Consider the following 17,763-nt stretch of genomic DNA (forward strand, 5'->3'; position numbering starts at 1 on the left):
TTTTAATCCAGTTTGTCACCAAAGACATACACATTAGCTTTACCACATTGAATGTAGATTAAAATGTAAGTCACAAGAGAGGACAGTCAGATGGTTTCACTGACAAAATGCCTCCGTGTAGCATAGGTCCTTTAAGAAAGATTGAACAAAGACTATGTATCATTTAAATAAATAAAGACTGTAATTGTAAATACCATGATTGGAGTCATTTTAAAGACAATGTGTATTGTATCGTTGAATTTTACTAAGCTCAGTCAGTTTTACAGATGTCTTCATTTCAATGACCAAATGAAAGCATAAGACTCGGTTTAGAAAAGTAACAGTCTGGCTGCGTGTTACCTGATAACAGCATTGGATCTTTTTCTAGAGTTTTCTTCACATGGTCCGACTCCCCTGTGAGCGAGCTCTCATCGATCTTCAGATCGTTGCCTTGGATGAGGACTCCGTCGGCAGGCAAAAGATCACCTGAAACACACACAGACAAAACGTATCTTTAGTTTTGAGGAACAATAGTTTACGACATTTGTTTTGAATTTTGCAAATGTGTTCTTAATAAATCATATATTATTGTGTGATATTCATTCTTAGCATTATCTATGCAGCATCTTCATTAAATCAAATGACTTCCACAGCAAATCATTATCTCTTCTTACCATATTTTACTTGTGCAACATCACCGACCACAATCTCAGCCACAGGAATTTGGATGACTTGTCCTCCACGGGCGACAGTAAATTTCTGTTCCTGCTCGATGCGGCTCTGGAGGCCCCGAAACTGCTTCTCTTTACTCCAGTCATTGAATGCTGTCACCAGCACCACGCAGATAACAGACAGAAGGATGGCGGCGCCCTCGATCCAGCCCGCTTCTGACTCCGTTTCATCCTCCACACCGCCAGCTGCCCTTCCACAGTCTGCAGAGGGACAGGGGGAAATCTTAATATAGCTTTACTCTCAGATAAACACAGTTTATCACATCATTCAGTCACTCAGAAACTAAGAAATGCACAAACGGAGACAAAATATCTAGACAGTATACAGCTCCGGAAAAAAATAAGAGACCACTCCAAATGTTTCTTAAATCTTTATCTCTACATCTATGGCAGCCACTCCAGTGTGTGTTGAGAAAAATGTCAGTAGTTTTAGAATACAATAATTAAATCAAAAAAATAATTTAACTCAAAGTCTATAAATAATAAACAAGAGAAAATGATAACGCTTTATGTCTTCTGTGGCTGTATGTAATATGCACATGTATTAGATTTTACCATTATAAAATTCCTAGATGAATTACCTGCAACGTACGGACCTTTGTTTAATATAATACATATATACTTGTGTCAGTTAACAGTACATTAACATGGATTAATAAAAGAACAGGAAACTGTAAAGAGGTGTTGCTTACGTTCTCTTTCGGCATCTGGAGGTCTATAAAAAGAAAGGCCTAGTGAAACTATGGCTGCCACTTCTAGAATAATCAGTGTGACATCCTGTAGCGCCTCCCACACTAACTGTAAGAAGGTTTTGGGCTTTTTGGGTGGTATTAAATTTTCCCCGAACACTGTTTTCCGCTTCTCGATGTCTCCAGGCTGTCCACTTAGACCTGAGGAGGGAAAGACAGAGAACATTTGTTAGATTTACATTTACCACGGTAAATAGTCACGTAAAACAGAGCATTAATAATGTGCTGTGGATGCGTTACTGTGGACTTGTAGTTCAGAGGAGGAAATCACTGCCAGTAAGCTGTACTCTCATTACAGGGCCTCTAAAAACATTATCCCCAGCATTTTGAGCAGACACAAAGGAGGCCACAATGCTGGATAACAATGACACATTCTGTGGGCAGGTCCAACATTTCACCTCTTTCAGGCATGTTTAAACAATGTGGGAACACTAGAGGTCAAATCTAATCCCATAACCTGCCTTTTTAAATACAAATGACCAGAGAGGAGAGTTGAATCAGCTTTAGACTCACGGCTGTGCTGTTATAGTCATCTCTGACACACCACACGCTGCTTGGCCTGAGAGCCATTCATCTGTGTGCACAGAGAGCCCCGCATTCAAGGCCCAGTTGTATATTCAAAAGGGCCTTCGCACATTTGATGATGCACGACAGTTTTTCAGTTCTATTCATGCCGTGCGGACGGACTGTGTGGGGGCGGCTCTGGAGACTTTATGGAGCTGCGTGTGGCTGAGGATTGGGGGCCATGGAAGAGTGACAGTGTGAAACAGCTACTGACAGAAAAATGGGGGTGAGATAGGGACTGACACTAATAAAGAGTGGAGGTATTGACGGATGAAGGGAAGCTGCACTCGGGGTCTTAGTAGGAAAAAGGATCAGAAGGGTCAACGTTTGGACAAACAGACAGACAGATAGAAGGACAGATTCAAACAGGCTGGAGGTACAATGCTAACCATGCGACACATTTGGATAATGAGTCTGTGCCGGGACAACAGCTCAGGGAGAACGGCACACCGTTTGTCTGCCAAGAAGACAATTCTTCATTCCAAATGCTGTCAAAATACACCTCTGATGGTGTAAACTCAAGTAGAGAGTTGAAGAATGGGACATTTTCAAGCAAAACATATCTGGTTCTAGATCCTCTAATGTGAAGATTGTTTGATTTTCATTGTGATATACGATATTGAACTAAATAACTTTAGGTTTTTGATGTTTGGTTGAATATAACAAGCAACATGAGTGCATTGCTTTGGCAGTAGGAAATGCTAACATGCTTTTTTGACTATCTTATAACATCTTACAGGCAAAACAGCAGATTCATTAATGATGAAAATAACTGTTAGTTTCAGCGCTAGACTGCAGTCCCATTTTTGTTATTTCACACTAAGAGAAAAGATGCATCTACGTCATGGCAGACTGAGAAAGAAAGGTCTACAACAGCTTCATGAAGGACAATGTGTTCATTTATCAAACAAACTTGAATTTGTATTCCTGCAACGTAATAAACATATCTACAAAACGTACTGATTGTTCTTTCTTTTGAAATATAGGAATACTGGAAAAACATCAATTAGCTGGATATTATTGTAACCCATAATCTGTGGGTTTTCTGTTATCCTACAGAAAAGGCTTTTGTTCCACTGTGAAGTCCAAAATGGTCTTTAACTACAGTAAATCACATTTCACATGCCAATCAAGTGCTATTCAAACACAGCCACTGCAGTAAAAGAACAGTTTATTTGGGGGATTTTATGGTATGTTAAATCCTCTCATACAAAGTGTTTTGTTGGTTACCACTTTTCAATCAAATAGATGAACAGATCATTATAATGATCCGCCTAATCTGATGCTTACACAGCAATAACGGTAAAGTACAGATTATTTTGTCACTAATCAAAATTAAATCATTCAATACTTTATTTGAAATGAATGAAAATGTCCCCAAAAGAAAGTTATGTCATCCAACTTGCAGCTAAAACAATGATCCCAGTTAATAAGCCTTCCCTCAGTTAAGCAGACTGTCATGCGTTTATTTCAATTCAAAAAATAGTCTTTCGTTTTCATATTTCTTTACCTATTTCTGAATTAACACAAACACTGGTGTATTTCATTTAAGAAATAAAATCCTTAAGTAATTGTCATCACAACTTAGCACTAACGTATGCTCTTCTAAAAAGGGGGTGAGAAGAATGACGATGACTCACCGGCACAGCGCATTAAAAAGGGTTACAGGGTTTATCCTGTTGCTGCTCCCTGGCTGTCTCTCAGCGTCTGCTTTGATTCTCTCCACCTCTAATGAAAACATGCTGACAGCTAATACCCTATTCAATTTTACACTACATTTTCCCTTAGCATGATAGCAATAAATACAAGTGACAGAGGACGATCAACACGCCACCCCTCCATTGGATACACAAACAGAAAATAGGTTGGCCCTGGCCCCTCACATCATTTCAGCACCCTGAGTGTGTCTCAAGTCAAGCAGCTAATCATTAACCATTTCATTTGGACGCTTGTCCCTGGCTGACCCCTCTGAGTACTGTCAATTCAGCCAGCCGTGAGGGTCAGGGCGAGCCTTCAGTCTGGGTCTGTCACGATTAAACCGGGTCACAATTTCGCTTTCTACAACCTTTATGTAACTGAGTAGGTAGAGATGCAGCAACACACCATCTAGTACAATCGGGAATCACAAATAATAAATAGCAATCTTAAATCTATCAATTTCATGCACAGAATACCTTCAATACAAAAATCTCAAGGTAAGAACTGCAAGTCTGACGTGGGTGATGTATAGGAATGACAATCGGCTCTGCTTTTCTTTCGTACACACACAGTCCTCGCCTGAATGACAGAAGTGTGTGTAGACACGGATCGTAAGCATGTACAGGAATGACAGTCAGAGCATTTTAGTCGTGATTTTCAAGTCCCTGAAGAGTGTTCTTTATGTAGATTATTGATCTAAAGAGATAAATTGTTAGTAAACTGAAGAACTCCATGTTCGTATCGTCAGTGTTGAATAGAGTAAAATGAGACCAAGGTTAACTCAACATCTGGCTATGTTAATATGATATTAAGCTAATCAGAGTCTAAGGATTATAGGATTTCCATAACTTCTACACAGGTTACAAAATTGCTTTTATCGTGTAAAGAAGAGAGTATAAGGCTAAGTTAGCCAGTAGGAAGAACTGATAGAGAGGAAGGGCGTTTTTGATTTCACATCATTTGTTTAAACAACCAAACTGCGCAGCGCTAAGAGACACATTCAGGGGGAGTTAGTCCACTCAGATGCTAAGTGTGTTTGGTAGCAATAAGGCTCATCTTCCACATGTTTCTACTTTATTCCAAAACGACTTGGATACTATAACATATAAATGTACCTTCATTAGCTGCCCTTTAAGTAATTACTTCTCAATAATACCTTCCAATTTATAAGTCATGAGGGCAGTTTGTGTGTAGCTTATAAGCAGATTCCGTGCTAATAAGCAGGGCTTTGCCAACAAAAAGAAAATGGAGCAATAGTGTTGCACCCTAATTACTATAACACGGTCATTTCCCCACCAAAAATAGCCATGGATTTTTAATCACCATGCAATTTCATACACCTGAAATCAATATCAGGCCACAGGGGATTTCTGGAAAGACCTCTGAAAAAGAGAATGCTCTACCTGGAAACTATATCAGAGAGGCAGGCTAGAAGGAGCATGGCAGAGATTCTGTTGGAGCTATAAATTGCCTTATATTATTTAAGAGTTAATCATTTATTTACTTGCTGTCTTTGTTTATAATGAATATATTATTATTATTATTATGCTTTTATTTTGAATGCATGTTTGGGCACTATAGTTTCTACTAAACTACTGGATATCAGACTTAACCATAGAGTCTGAACTATCACTAGAACAGTACTTTGCAGCCAAAGGTTCTAAAAATCACCCAAACCAAAAAGAATTGCCTAAATCTAGGACCCCCGTGCCCATTGTTAATAACTAAATAAAAAGGAAAAATAAGAAAACAATTGTTCCCACAAATCACAGCTTTCAATCCAAAGATTACGGATAGATCAGCGTCCCGCCCCAGCACCCAGGGAACAGCTCCATCAACAGAAGCAGGGCCTGGCCATATGCTACAATCACTCTCTGGCTAAAGCCTATTTAAGCGCATCATTTTGAGTTTGGACGTGAAGACAAGCAACGCCAGCCCCCTGTAGAGTAAATTATCATTTAACAGTCTAACCCTTCCTATTGAATAAGGGGGTGTGGTGTCTGGAATGATAGATACAGAGAGCCTGTCCCCTTTTTGTGAATCGCAATCCAATTGTGCAAGCCTCTCAGCCCACAGTCGATTTGATCAATAGCCTGGAACCCAAATATTTGACCATGCTAAAATAGCAGTCAACAGGGAATACTGGCAAAAGGGAAAATAGGGGAACACTGTCAATAATATTGATGGGAAGGGGCCTCGTCTATTTGATGTCTCATTATGCAGATGAAATAGAGGATCCCATTGGGAGAAAATAAAAGCTGGGTTTGCTCAACCTATTGATTCTATGGTGTGGTCTAATTATTTTCAAATATTACAGCTTAAAACGTCAGACACCTCTGTAATAACCCTGGATGCATCATTTCAGGCTTTTAAGCATCAACTGGCGAAGAAACACCCCCAATCCTACATACATCTGAGTCAAATACTGTGATACTGATCCGTTCAATGCTGAGAAAATGTGTTAAAAGGATGGGAATTTTATTTTCACAATACTCCAGTGATTTAGTATTGCTCCTTCAAACAGCCTGGTGCTCGCGAGGGACACATTTGAAAAATAAGAATGGTCACAAATGATGCTGCAAAGGCTCAGATCTCCTGACTCATCAAGATAGATCTGGAAAAATAAGTAGAACCCATTCAGGAACATTTCTTCCCTTGATGTAAAATGAACAAGTCACTCAGCTCTGCCTACCCCCCTTTTTTTTATAAATGGGTTTTTCGTTCAAAAATAAAGCTGCTTAAGCATGGACCCTACACTTTCATAATGCAATAGAGCCTTTTCATTGGACCATCCCTGGCTAGTAAAGCATCCATATCTTACTAAATGCACCCAGTGCGTACAGTAATGCAGGCTTCCAGTTAAAATGCGTCATCTCTAAACCCAAGCCAAGATAACACTGGTGATACATCATCACTCGAGCTATTTTCACAGGCTTGACAAAGCATCCTACAAGAGCCACAGAGAAATGTTATACAACCGCTTTCACAAGATGAGTATTACTCCCCATGACTGATTTTGGTGTAAAAGCATGAAGGAGTTCCCCTGTTAAGGGGGGGGGGGGGGAGCTTACATGCATACAGGAAGTAACGCAAATATAAATAATGCCCGGTAACAGCTATGTTGGTGAGTTCTTCCACATATGGAAACAGGGTTTGTTTGAGAAGGACAGCATACTAGCCAAGTTAAGATATTTGAGATATGTTCAAAACTAAAAGTTGATTTTATTCAGAGTGCGTGGAACAGTGGGCCTAATTATTATGTTTTTTATCTTGGAGAATTGGTTCGTTAAATCTGCTTAAAACTCATAGCCCAGTGAATTTAGATCTCATAGAACTGGGAGATCTTAGATACTCAGCCTTATAACATCAAGCCAAATCCAACAAGACCGTGCTGAACACTAGTCAGAGTAGAGTGGTACAGCCATGCACAGCTGCAACAGAGACCTTCAGTCAAACTTCTTCGGGTGAAAAAAAGAGCTTGGAAATGTGGGGGATTAGCAAAGGATTGGCTTAAGAGGTTTGAGAAATGACCAACCAACTAATTAGAAATCCCTTTCCAATTGTCAAGCTGCTGTAATCTTAAATGATGGCTTAATTTCTCAAGCCTGTGACGAATGAGCTGATTGAAACTGGAAGTGGCAAAACTCAGTGGCTGCGTGCCAAGTGAAACATCACCTACTGCGAAGGGAAACTAAATGTGGACCAATTCTATTGTATCAGTAGAGAGCAGTTGCAAATCACAACAGAAGTCAAAGAGTTTATTTCAAAATGGCTAAAAGCGGCCTTTTCTTTGTTAAGTATAAAGTATAGAGCCGTTTTATGAAAAGATGGCCTTTTTACCTTTCCAATCTACAAATAACATGCTATTCTCTCAATAAAACATGTTTGATGATGGTAGACAGACTGAGGATAGTACTGGGAAGGCACAAGTTGAAAGTAGTTTAATATTCCCAACATGCTTACAGTATTATGGTATCATTTATTTACCTACACAACCACTCTACCCTGCTGTTCTTTTGCTTCAAATTAAAATGCTAAACAGCTAATGGGCCTCGACTAACCACTCTCTTTTTTTATATCATAGATTAGATGGAAGCGAGGGAGGCACGCTCACACTTAATGAAACAACTAGTGTCACGCATGCTACAAATATGACAGGACTCTCGTTCCCCAGCTTCACAAAGCCACATGCGTGTTTGAACAACTCTTTCTCTCTGAACAGGGAAGTTCCTATTCAGCTATTTCTGCTCAGCTCTTACAATGGCTTACTGGCCTGTATGACAGACACAGAGCGGCAAAAGCATGGTGTGGCTTTTACACCATTTTGCCACTAAATGAAAGATCAAGAATTAAATAGTGAGGTAGTAATTCCTGAATGAGAAATGCAATATAGCATGGAATGTATTGCCTTCCCTTTGGGTTTTTGAAGCCCTGGACATGTTTTGCTTGCTGTGAGACACTGCACACAGGAATGGTGCTGCTACAGTGAATACGCGGTGCCGTTTTAATCTGGGATCAAACTGAAAATCCCCTCCCATAAGAGTTCAGTCAAGGTCATACTGGCGATTAGGCGCCCGGTCTTGATAGAGAGACAAACTGAGAGAAAAGACGAAAAGGGGGAAAAGGAGCTTTAAACCACCATCAGGGTCCAAATGAAGACCAAATACACGAGTTTGACAGAAGAGACATTCGTAAGATGAACTCCTTCCCTACCATGTTCAAGTCATTACTACCCAGCCTTACAGACTCCCATTTTGTCCGCCACATGTACCTGCAGCCTGGTGCTGTGCCCAGGCAGACAGCTGCTCTGTCTGAAGCATACACACAGAGACACCCAGACATGCACGCACAGACACAGAGGTGAAAAAGGAGAGAGGGAGGGTGTGAGGGACATATCCACAGGCCTTGAAATAGAGCAGGACTGGCCCAGGTCAGAGCCAGCCAGCCCAGCCACCTGTCTGGCCTATGAGTTTTCTAAGGGAGTGATGTCAAGTCATCCCCAATGTGGATGATATGGCCAATGACACGCCAACTAAACTATGTGTACACCGCATTAGCATTCCAACAACAACTTTCTACTAGCACTGTGGTGAAAACATCCTGTATTTCATTCAATTAAATGTATTTATGTTGAGTGTATGGAAACTTTACTCTACCATCTATAGGTGACGTTTTTAACCGGTTGCAGAGTCCTTGAACATCCTCATAAGATTCCCCAATTTTGCCTATGGCCTCTGCGCCTCTCAGTTCCATAAGGGAGCGCAGGTCTTTCAGCGAGCAGCCAAACTCTCCATCGTGGTTGGCCTCCACCATGGAGTTCTTCACACCGCTGTACGAGTTGTTCGCCATTGTCTCGCCGCCTCCCCTCTCTGTTGCAAAGCGTTGCTGCCCCGGCTCGACGTTAGGGGTGGGGAAAAAAAAGAAAGTGTTGTCCTGGAAAAGCTTAAATCCTCAAGGGAGCGAACACAGTGGTAGTTCCCATAAACAGCTGACGGGACCTTCAGAGGCAGCTGGAGTCATATGGCAGGCAGGGCAGGGATATTACAAAACAAGCCATTTCCCTAGGAGAGCAGAGTTCCTAGTCTCTCATGGTGACTGCGGATCACCCACAGAGGAGGAGATCACCATGCATGCAGATCTGAAAAGAGAAGAGCAAAGATACAAAAAAAGATAAGTAACACTACCGAGTATTTTCCACATGAACAGCAGGGATCCCCGTACAGTGACATATTTGCACAAACTGTTTAGGAACATTTCATGCTTTATGACAGTCATTAGCATTACAGAGTAAACAAAGTTAGCATGGCAGCAATGTTGGATTGATTATTCTTTCCTATATCATTATCCAATCATGTCACTAACTTTGGTTTTGAAAAATACATTTTAATTTAACCACGTTTAATGTAGTTTTACTCTTTTGTTATCAACATATCACTAAACATTACCTATGAGGCTTACTCAATGAGGATATTATTGTCGAGTAGTCTTTTCTGATATCTTTAATGACCTTTTTTCAATTTAGCATGTTCAACAAATCCTATGTATGTTACCATTACTATTTTTTACACTTTCAGTCATCACACAGCTACAGTACACTAGCACAGGAGTCAAAGAACTGTATTGCTGCATAAGAGCAAACACTGAAACCCTTAGACAAAACCACTTGGCCGCTGAGACAAGTAGCAAAGTAATTACAAAACTGCCTGTAGCCATCGCCAGGAGATTTTGATTAGCTGTGCTTGAGTTGTAATAATAATTTTGTCATCTGGACAAAACTCTTGTCGAGTAATGTGCACTCTGCTTTCAGTATGTGAGCAGAGAGGAGCATTAGCATTCTCAAACCACTCTGCTCCCGGGGTTTTTCCCTGAATGGAGAATTTAAAGGTAGTCCTTGCTCCTCTGCGATGTTCACCTACTGTCAGTACAAATTCAACACTTCCTGCAGCTGCTTGGAGCCCAACATGGAATTGAAAGTAACTGAATTGTGGGTGCAGTTTAAACAAATATCCCAGCTTAAAGTATTTTGATATTAATTGGAATGTATAATCTTCTCACCTACATTGTGTTTTTACTGTTAGGTTTGTATGTGTTGTTTTTATTTGTCTATAGAATGTGTTTCAAACTTCTTTCTCACCCTCACTATGAAGAGGTGTGAGAGTTTAGTCAACTTACTTTTATATGCAAAGTACAAAATGCTGATTACCCTACATACTATATGGCCCTTCTGTAAATAACAAACAGCAATCTCCTCCTCCGGTACCACCAGTTAGGTAAAGCATTACAGTCCAATCCTTTCAATAATTACCCAGAAGATTGCATCACAGCACCCAGCCATGTCAAACAACATACAGTTGGTGTGACATTGAAAACATAAATAATCAAAAGCTACCTGCCCCCCCCCTGCAGTGCAACTGCTGGGGTAACGTAGTGAGAAGTGATTACCTCAGGACAAGCCTTCTGTTTAATCTAATTAGGACTATCTGTGGCATCAGGGAGCTCCATGCTGCTCTACATGGGAGAGTCCATTCTAATGAGAGGCTGCTGTCCATTCAGCTCTAAATCAGCCTAACACTATGAGGCTGATTCATTCATGTCCACCAAGGTGATAGGAATTTGTCTTGGTGCAGCTCAGAAGGAAACAGAACTACACACATACAGCTACGACTGCAATATCAAAACAGTGTGGACATCACAATATGGACTAGAGCAATATTCAATTTGCAACAAGTGCAATATATGGTGAAGGCAAAATATGTAAATATCTGAATAGTATTGTGCAAGTATCGGGGTGCTAAAGAGAAGTCCCTGCCTAAAAACGGTATTCTATGGACTAGACCTAATTTTACACAAAAAATAAGAGAGAACATTTGAAATGAAAGTGTGGATGACGTTCCAAAAATGATCATTTTGAAATCATGCAGCCCTACATACAAAACCCCAATACAATGACAAGGGTTGAAGATGAGCAGGTGTTAATCTGTCCAAAAAAACAGGAAGTATGCAATGATTTTAAAAAGTGATTTCTAGTTTGGAAGATGCACTGTAGAAGGTTTCTGCAAAACACGCAGCAGATATTGCAGCTGGGGAGGTTTCATTCCATTTCTCGACTAAAGGTACAACAGCGACCAAATCATGTTTCAGAGAACCCCTTTATCTGTTTAGAAGTCAAACAGGACTTTAAACATAAAACACCAGAATGACTTCCCTAAACCCGAATATGCCAGAACGGGGGCAGAGATGCAGCACGAGAGAAAATGTAGACTTTATTATTGCTCTCTGAACAAATGAATGCTTGCAGCTTATTCCATTGAGATTCTTGGAAACTATTCTGTCACATGTTGAGATTCTATTTGGAGCCATCTGCCATGGAAAACAGGACAGAATTTATTATTTATTACTCAGCATAATTGCAGGGCCGGGTGCATTACTGAGGTGGGAGAGATCGAAGAAAATAAAATACTTTTGTACCCATCCTGGTCTTCAATGCATGTTGTTATCATCCACATCCACGTCATGTATTATTATTTTTCACACCACGGTTATGACATGAATAGGCATTTTTGGGGGATTAGACAGATATCCCAGGGAATGTTAGCAGCATGTTCATGATGAATGTAATGTTATTGTAAGTGAGATAAATCATTTCATATATGCCTGACACAATGCTTTATAAAAACAAAACAACTATACAAAATATCAAACTGAATAATGAACGACTTGCCTTCTTGTAGTGAATTTGGCCGTTTGCTAATTCACTGTTTACACATCCTAACACCCTTTCACATCCGAGAACAACAGTTGTTTTGTTACCAAGCCTTTGAGCTCATTGTGGCCAACAGTAGTCCTTTTCACTAATTACAACAAAAGGACAAGTGAATTTCAGGGGTCAGGACTAATCTGCATGTCATCTTGCAATAACACGTGGCTTTTAAAGTGAGCAAATGGTCTCTGAACGACTGATCTTCAAATAGTAGGAATATTTGACTTGCTTGGGTAACACATGTGCAGCCTTTAGGAATGAATGCGATTCCCTGCCTACTCCATTTCTCCGTCTTCATGTATAACTTCATGAGCCCTCTCCCACATTCACACCCCCTAACCCCGCAAGCAGCAACAATGCCAAGATGAAGGAAGTGCTAACATTTGCTGCGCTGCGACAGTTTCGGGTTGCGGAGCAGGTCACATGTCACAACAGTGGAAAATCATTGTGATTGGATCTCCAAGCCAACAGCTGGCATGGTATGGTTGAATGACAGAGGCTAAGGTTAACCCTTTCCACACTACAGCAGCAGCAGCAAATCCACAGTTGAGTAGAAATACCAAGGGGGTTTCAGTCAGACGTAGTCTTGAAAGTCACAAGTCTGTTCTCCACCCAGGCTATTTACAGCTGTGATCGCACATTAGAGATGCACACTAGATTCTCCGGCCAGAACGCTATGGTGAGTGGAAACAAGTGCATCGGACAACAGTGGTGGGCATCGGAGAAATATACTTTGTTTCCATGCTAAGGAAACCCTCTGGCAGTTTGAACACCTCTACGTGCCAACACCTCGATGCAAGTCGAGGATAGCAATTCTAGGGATCCCTCTGCAATGGAGCTGCCTAATGCGAGGGGTGGTATTTTTAGCCTCGCCCAGACTGCCCCCTCCCCCTACTGCTAGCCGTTACTGAACTGGGTCAGGCCATGTAAATGTGGAGGGTACAAAGCAGAGACATCCAGCCCTCCTTGTGCTACATGGCTCGCAGCTGAGAGCGCTACTGCAATCCACAGACTGGACCCTCTATACGGCCCTCCAACACTGTCAGGCTGCCAGGTCATACCAACACAGGCAGAGGAGTCATCATCAAACCACTTCAGCCCTTCTTTCTGTATGCATGTCATCGGAAATAATTATTAACCAAACTCTTGTTGTTTTACCTAAATATAAAAAGGCAAAATTATTAACAATTATTCCTTTCTCTTTTTAAACACACAAAAAAACACATCACTAAATCCATGCAGGTGCACATATGCTAGTCTGAAACTGTGGCAGGATTTTGTCTCCTCACATCATAACAGGAGATAAATAAATACTATGTTTTTGGTCCACAAAATGTCATTTAGACGCATAAAGAAGAACAGGTTGCTCATAATTACACTGGGGAAAAAAGTCTGTGAAAGGGGTCTGTCAAAACAAGATCAAATCAAGACCTTATTCAATCCCTGCACACTTGAATGTAGATGACTGAGTCTCTCCTGTAAGGTGTTCTTGTTAAACATGATGTGCAAATCAACGACAAACCACTGATGTGAAAGCTGGCACAACGTTTTAAAACCACATCACACCTTGTAAGATGTCACACAAAGTTAATGGTGTTCCAGTTTTACTTCACTGCAAGGAAGCGTATGATCATTGAGACGAGGTCTGCGTAAATTGGGAGAGGTGAACAATTTAAAAGCCCTGCATAGAGTTCTGGACTGTAATTAATGACGGACAAAGTTCTTTCACACCATTAAAAAGAACATGTTTTTTATTGCAGGACCAAATGTACCTTAAACCAAGTACTAATAACATTACCAGCTTAAGCATTGGCAATACTGTAGAGTCATCTTTAAACTGTGACGGTAAAAATATTATCATTCTTTTCCTTTAGAGACCAGGAGGGATGGTTTTATTTTGTCAGAAGTGTTCTAGTCCAAAGGATGGAAAAATATTCCAAAATGAAGCACCTTTCATTGGGCCACTTTGAAGATGAGAGGCTCTGTGTGTTCTTTGTTATATGTGGTTCTACACAGCAGCTCAATAGCCCGAGGTCCTACCGCTATGCCATTTGCTGCCACAGTCTGACCTTGCCGTCTTTACCATTACAATTTCAGGACGCAGTAGAGTGGAGCGTTAAAGTCGTTTCCCCAGGACCTGGGGTAGGGAATGCAATTTGTACTAGACAAACATATATGGACACAATGATATTACAGGCTGCCGTAGAAGTAAATTAACTCTGAAAGCTAAAGAGGGCTAGGTCGATGCAGAGTACAATTTATCCGGTGTAAGTCGGTCTCTATACACTCCGACAAAAATCTGAAGCTGGATTTTTCTAAAGATGGTTCAGATATGTGCTCTGAATACCCAAAACCTGATATCTCAAAGATCAAATATTCTTTAAAACTGGATTGTTGTTAGTTGGTGCCAATCAATCAAAATCTTAGGTATAATATGCCCAAAATCTAATTATAATCCCTCTCAATGCCCCACTAGAAGTGTGTATCTGCAGAAACCCTGCAGCCCTCTACCTGTATTTGCTCTTTTCTTGTTATTTTTGCTGTGATGGGGACATTTCTGGGCATCAACAAAAAGCCTTTGGGCCCCACATGGGTGTGTATCCCTCAGCCAATAGGCAGGGTGTGCAGCCCGACACACACACACACACACACACACACACACACACACACACACACACACACACACACACACACACACACACACACACACACACACACACACACACACACACACACACACACACACACACACACACACACACACACACACACACACACACACACACACACACACACACACACACACACACACACACACACACACACACACACACACACACACGAAAGAAGCGTGCTCTTTTGGCTGAAGTAATTCATAATACCCACCATCCCACTAGGTGGTGGGTATTTACTGCTTTATTTAACTGCGCTAACTCTCTTCACTCACTCTCTACGTCGCTTGACCAAGTAAGATTTACAATGTATTCTTCAAATGTCTAGGTTAGTTAATACATCGTCAAATCCTATTTGCTTATTGTGAATTAATATAAATGAAAGTGGTTGTGTTGAAAGGGCATATGATATCATCTTATAATCAATTGCAGGTCCCTGAATTTTTCCGTATCATAATCAAATCATGGCCAGCATTGTGATATCAGCAAACATTATACTTTTGTCCAAAGAATAATTAAATATTGTATTGTGATGAATATTTGTGGTTCACAACCCTAATGATAGCCATTAATCCCCATGTGTGCACTTGCCTGTTAGCACGGTTTCAGAAAAGTCCAACAGCATTGGTCATGTTGATTTGTCAATAAAGAGGCTTTCCACTTTAAGAACAATCAACAATAAGTTGTTTTCACGCATAGTTTACACTAATAGGACAGCTACAGCTTCCATTCTACCTAAACATGATAATTACTTTGATTAGTGGCATGTCGAGTCATGAAGCAGTCAAACTAACATAGAGAGACTGAGTCTAAGTATAGTTTTTGTATGTAAACATAGTTAGACCTGCTAGCTGCCTTGATGACTAATTCAGGATATTTTGCAGTGTGCCTTATAATTGTTTTAGCATGCTGTATCAGAGTGTTTCAATTAGTTTTGCAAATTTTATAAAAAATCATTTTAGTCATACACCCGTGTGGACTGTTTTCACTGCTTAGTAAAGCCATATTTGAATGAATAATCAATAATGAAAGATTCAAACTCCATGTTACCTTAAACCTCTGCCTGGAATAACCTTGGACTCACAATCCACACAGAGAAAGAAAGATAAGCAAAAGTTCATTATAAGTAAATAGCACCATAAATACGTTGAACTTGTTCTTGGTAAAAAAAAGAAAAAGACTACATTAAGCTTTTCATGTCAATGTCACCTTAGATTAGTGACCAAGTGGCTTGTTTGCAACAACTATAATTACTTATACAAGGCTGACACAAATGTTACAAAATGCGAGGAAGTGTTGCTATCGAATATTAGTTAATTTGTGTAGGCTGTGCTTGTAATTGACTGAAGTGCAGAGCATGACAATAAATTCAGTAGACATATCAAGCAGCTGAAAGGGAGACTCATCCGTGATGAGTTAGGGACAGACTTGTCAGGCGAGAACTGCCTGGAAGAAAGTGCTGCATTACTTCGCAGTGACTATTGCTGTGTGACTACGCAAACCTCCTGTGCCAAGAGAAGCCAACGGCACACATTTTAGAAGCAAACTATGATGTAAGATTAGTAGAAATCTCATACTCTCCAGGATGGCTAATTAACCTTTATGAGCAGGTGGAATCGTAAGTAAGGGAAACACTATCAAACTTGACCAGGAGGTTAAACTGATCTTGCCTTTGAGATACAATTTTCCAATTAAGTCTAAGAAATTCTGCCTCATATCTTTCAGTGCGAGCAGTACACTCACCAGTCGGCCATTATGAAAAAGCATGGTATAGCAAGGCTTAAGAAAGGATATTTTTGGCATTCTTGAGTGACAGCAACAGTCTGAGTTCAAAGGGCTCAGACACAGCGACAGATTGGGTTACTGATGGTTTAAGTGAATCATTGAACAAAATCTTCAATCGCTATATGCTGAGCTAGACATTTTTAATAAAACATAACTCATTGCTAAACCTGGATAATATTTTCTAATGTTGTAGAATCTAAAAGGAGACAACATGTTACTATTCAAAAAAAATAAATGCCAACCAATGACATCAGAACAAGCATATTCTTTCCAACAAGGCATTCTGACTATAGAGCTTGGCTATGTAATGGCTTGCCTGACATTATGTAATAGGTCTATGACAACTACGGTTACTGGAACACCTTGTATCATTGAACCATAGTCAATGCACTTCAAGTTCACAATTAATGATGTGTCCAAATGCATTTTGATAAAAACTACAACACTATTTTCCATGCACTTTAGGCCCACAAGTCATTACACGAACAGGAAGACACTGCTGGCGCTGCAGCAAAGCGGGTGCTATTTAATTGGATAAGGAGTGATCCCTTCAACTGTACACCACAAGGTGCTCAGTGGCTGCGCTCAACATCAACTTGAAAACGTGCAGGACTGAGAAAACTATGTTACATTGCCCATTAAAAAAAGGTCAAGAATACAACGTTAACGTACGTTATAAACAGTACATGGAAAGCTTAGGGAATATGAGACACATTACCGTTATAAAAAGGTAACTGGCATGGTAATTTAAAGCGACATGCTGCGTTCAAGGTTTGGACGAATTGCAGTTGTCGTGCAAGTGAACGTCTTTTTCTTCTTTAAATAGCGTTATAGCTTGCACTGGTGAAAGGGCATGTTCCTACTATGACATTAGGCTCGTTCGGTGACAGTATAGGTAAGGTATGAGAAACCCAGGAGGAAACAAATACGACATTTACCGGGGAATGATATTCCTCGATTGATGGTTAACTTTGATATCAGGGTGATACGTTGTAGATTTCGACACGACGTTACTGATTTTCATTCAAATTAGACATTTGCTGTATGGAATATCCAGTGACAGTGTGCCGACAAAAGGACTAAAAACGTGCCACACGGTGCCCCTCTTTATCTCAAGAAATGACCGTTACTGGTCGGTTCACATCTTTAACATCACTGACGTTATCTCACTGACATTATCTTCATGCCAGTTAAAGGAGGTTCATATGACGTTAAATAGACTGAAAGACCGACAATGAAACGCACCCCATTGTAAACTCTGGGTTCCGTACGTTAGAATGAACTGCCTTCTCGTAACAGTACACGAGTCCACATTTTGAGTTGCA

At 40.4% G+C, this 17,763-nt stretch overlaps 1 protein-coding gene across 3 annotated transcripts in view; it reads right to left on the reverse strand.

Moving 5' to 3' along the window:
* The window catches only part of atp2b1a (ATPase plasma membrane Ca2+ transporting 1a), a 35,130-nt gene that overhangs the window by 16,771 nt on the left and 596 nt on the right, over positions 1-17,763 (reverse strand). For all 3 annotated transcript variants that reach the window (XM_063905289.1, XM_063905288.1, XM_063905290.1), the window contains exons 2-5: positions 8,878-9,359; positions 1,403-1,600; positions 654-911; positions 340-465 (exon numbers count right to left, since the gene is read on the reverse strand). In XM_063905289.1, the coding sequence (XP_063761359.1) occupies positions 340-465; positions 654-911; positions 1,403-1,600; positions 8,878-9,070 (775 nt within the window). In that variant the 5' untranslated portion in view covers positions 9,071-9,359. The remainder of the gene's footprint in view (positions 1-339; positions 466-653; positions 912-1,402; positions 1,601-8,877; positions 9,360-17,763) is intronic.

Source organism: Eleginops maclovinus, chromosome 17 (assembly GCF_036324505.1).
Source record: "Eleginops maclovinus isolate JMC-PN-2008 ecotype Puerto Natales chromosome 17, JC_Emac_rtc_rv5, whole genome shotgun sequence".
Taxonomy (NCBI): Eukaryota; Metazoa; Chordata; class Actinopteri; order Perciformes; family Eleginopidae; genus Eleginops; species Eleginops maclovinus.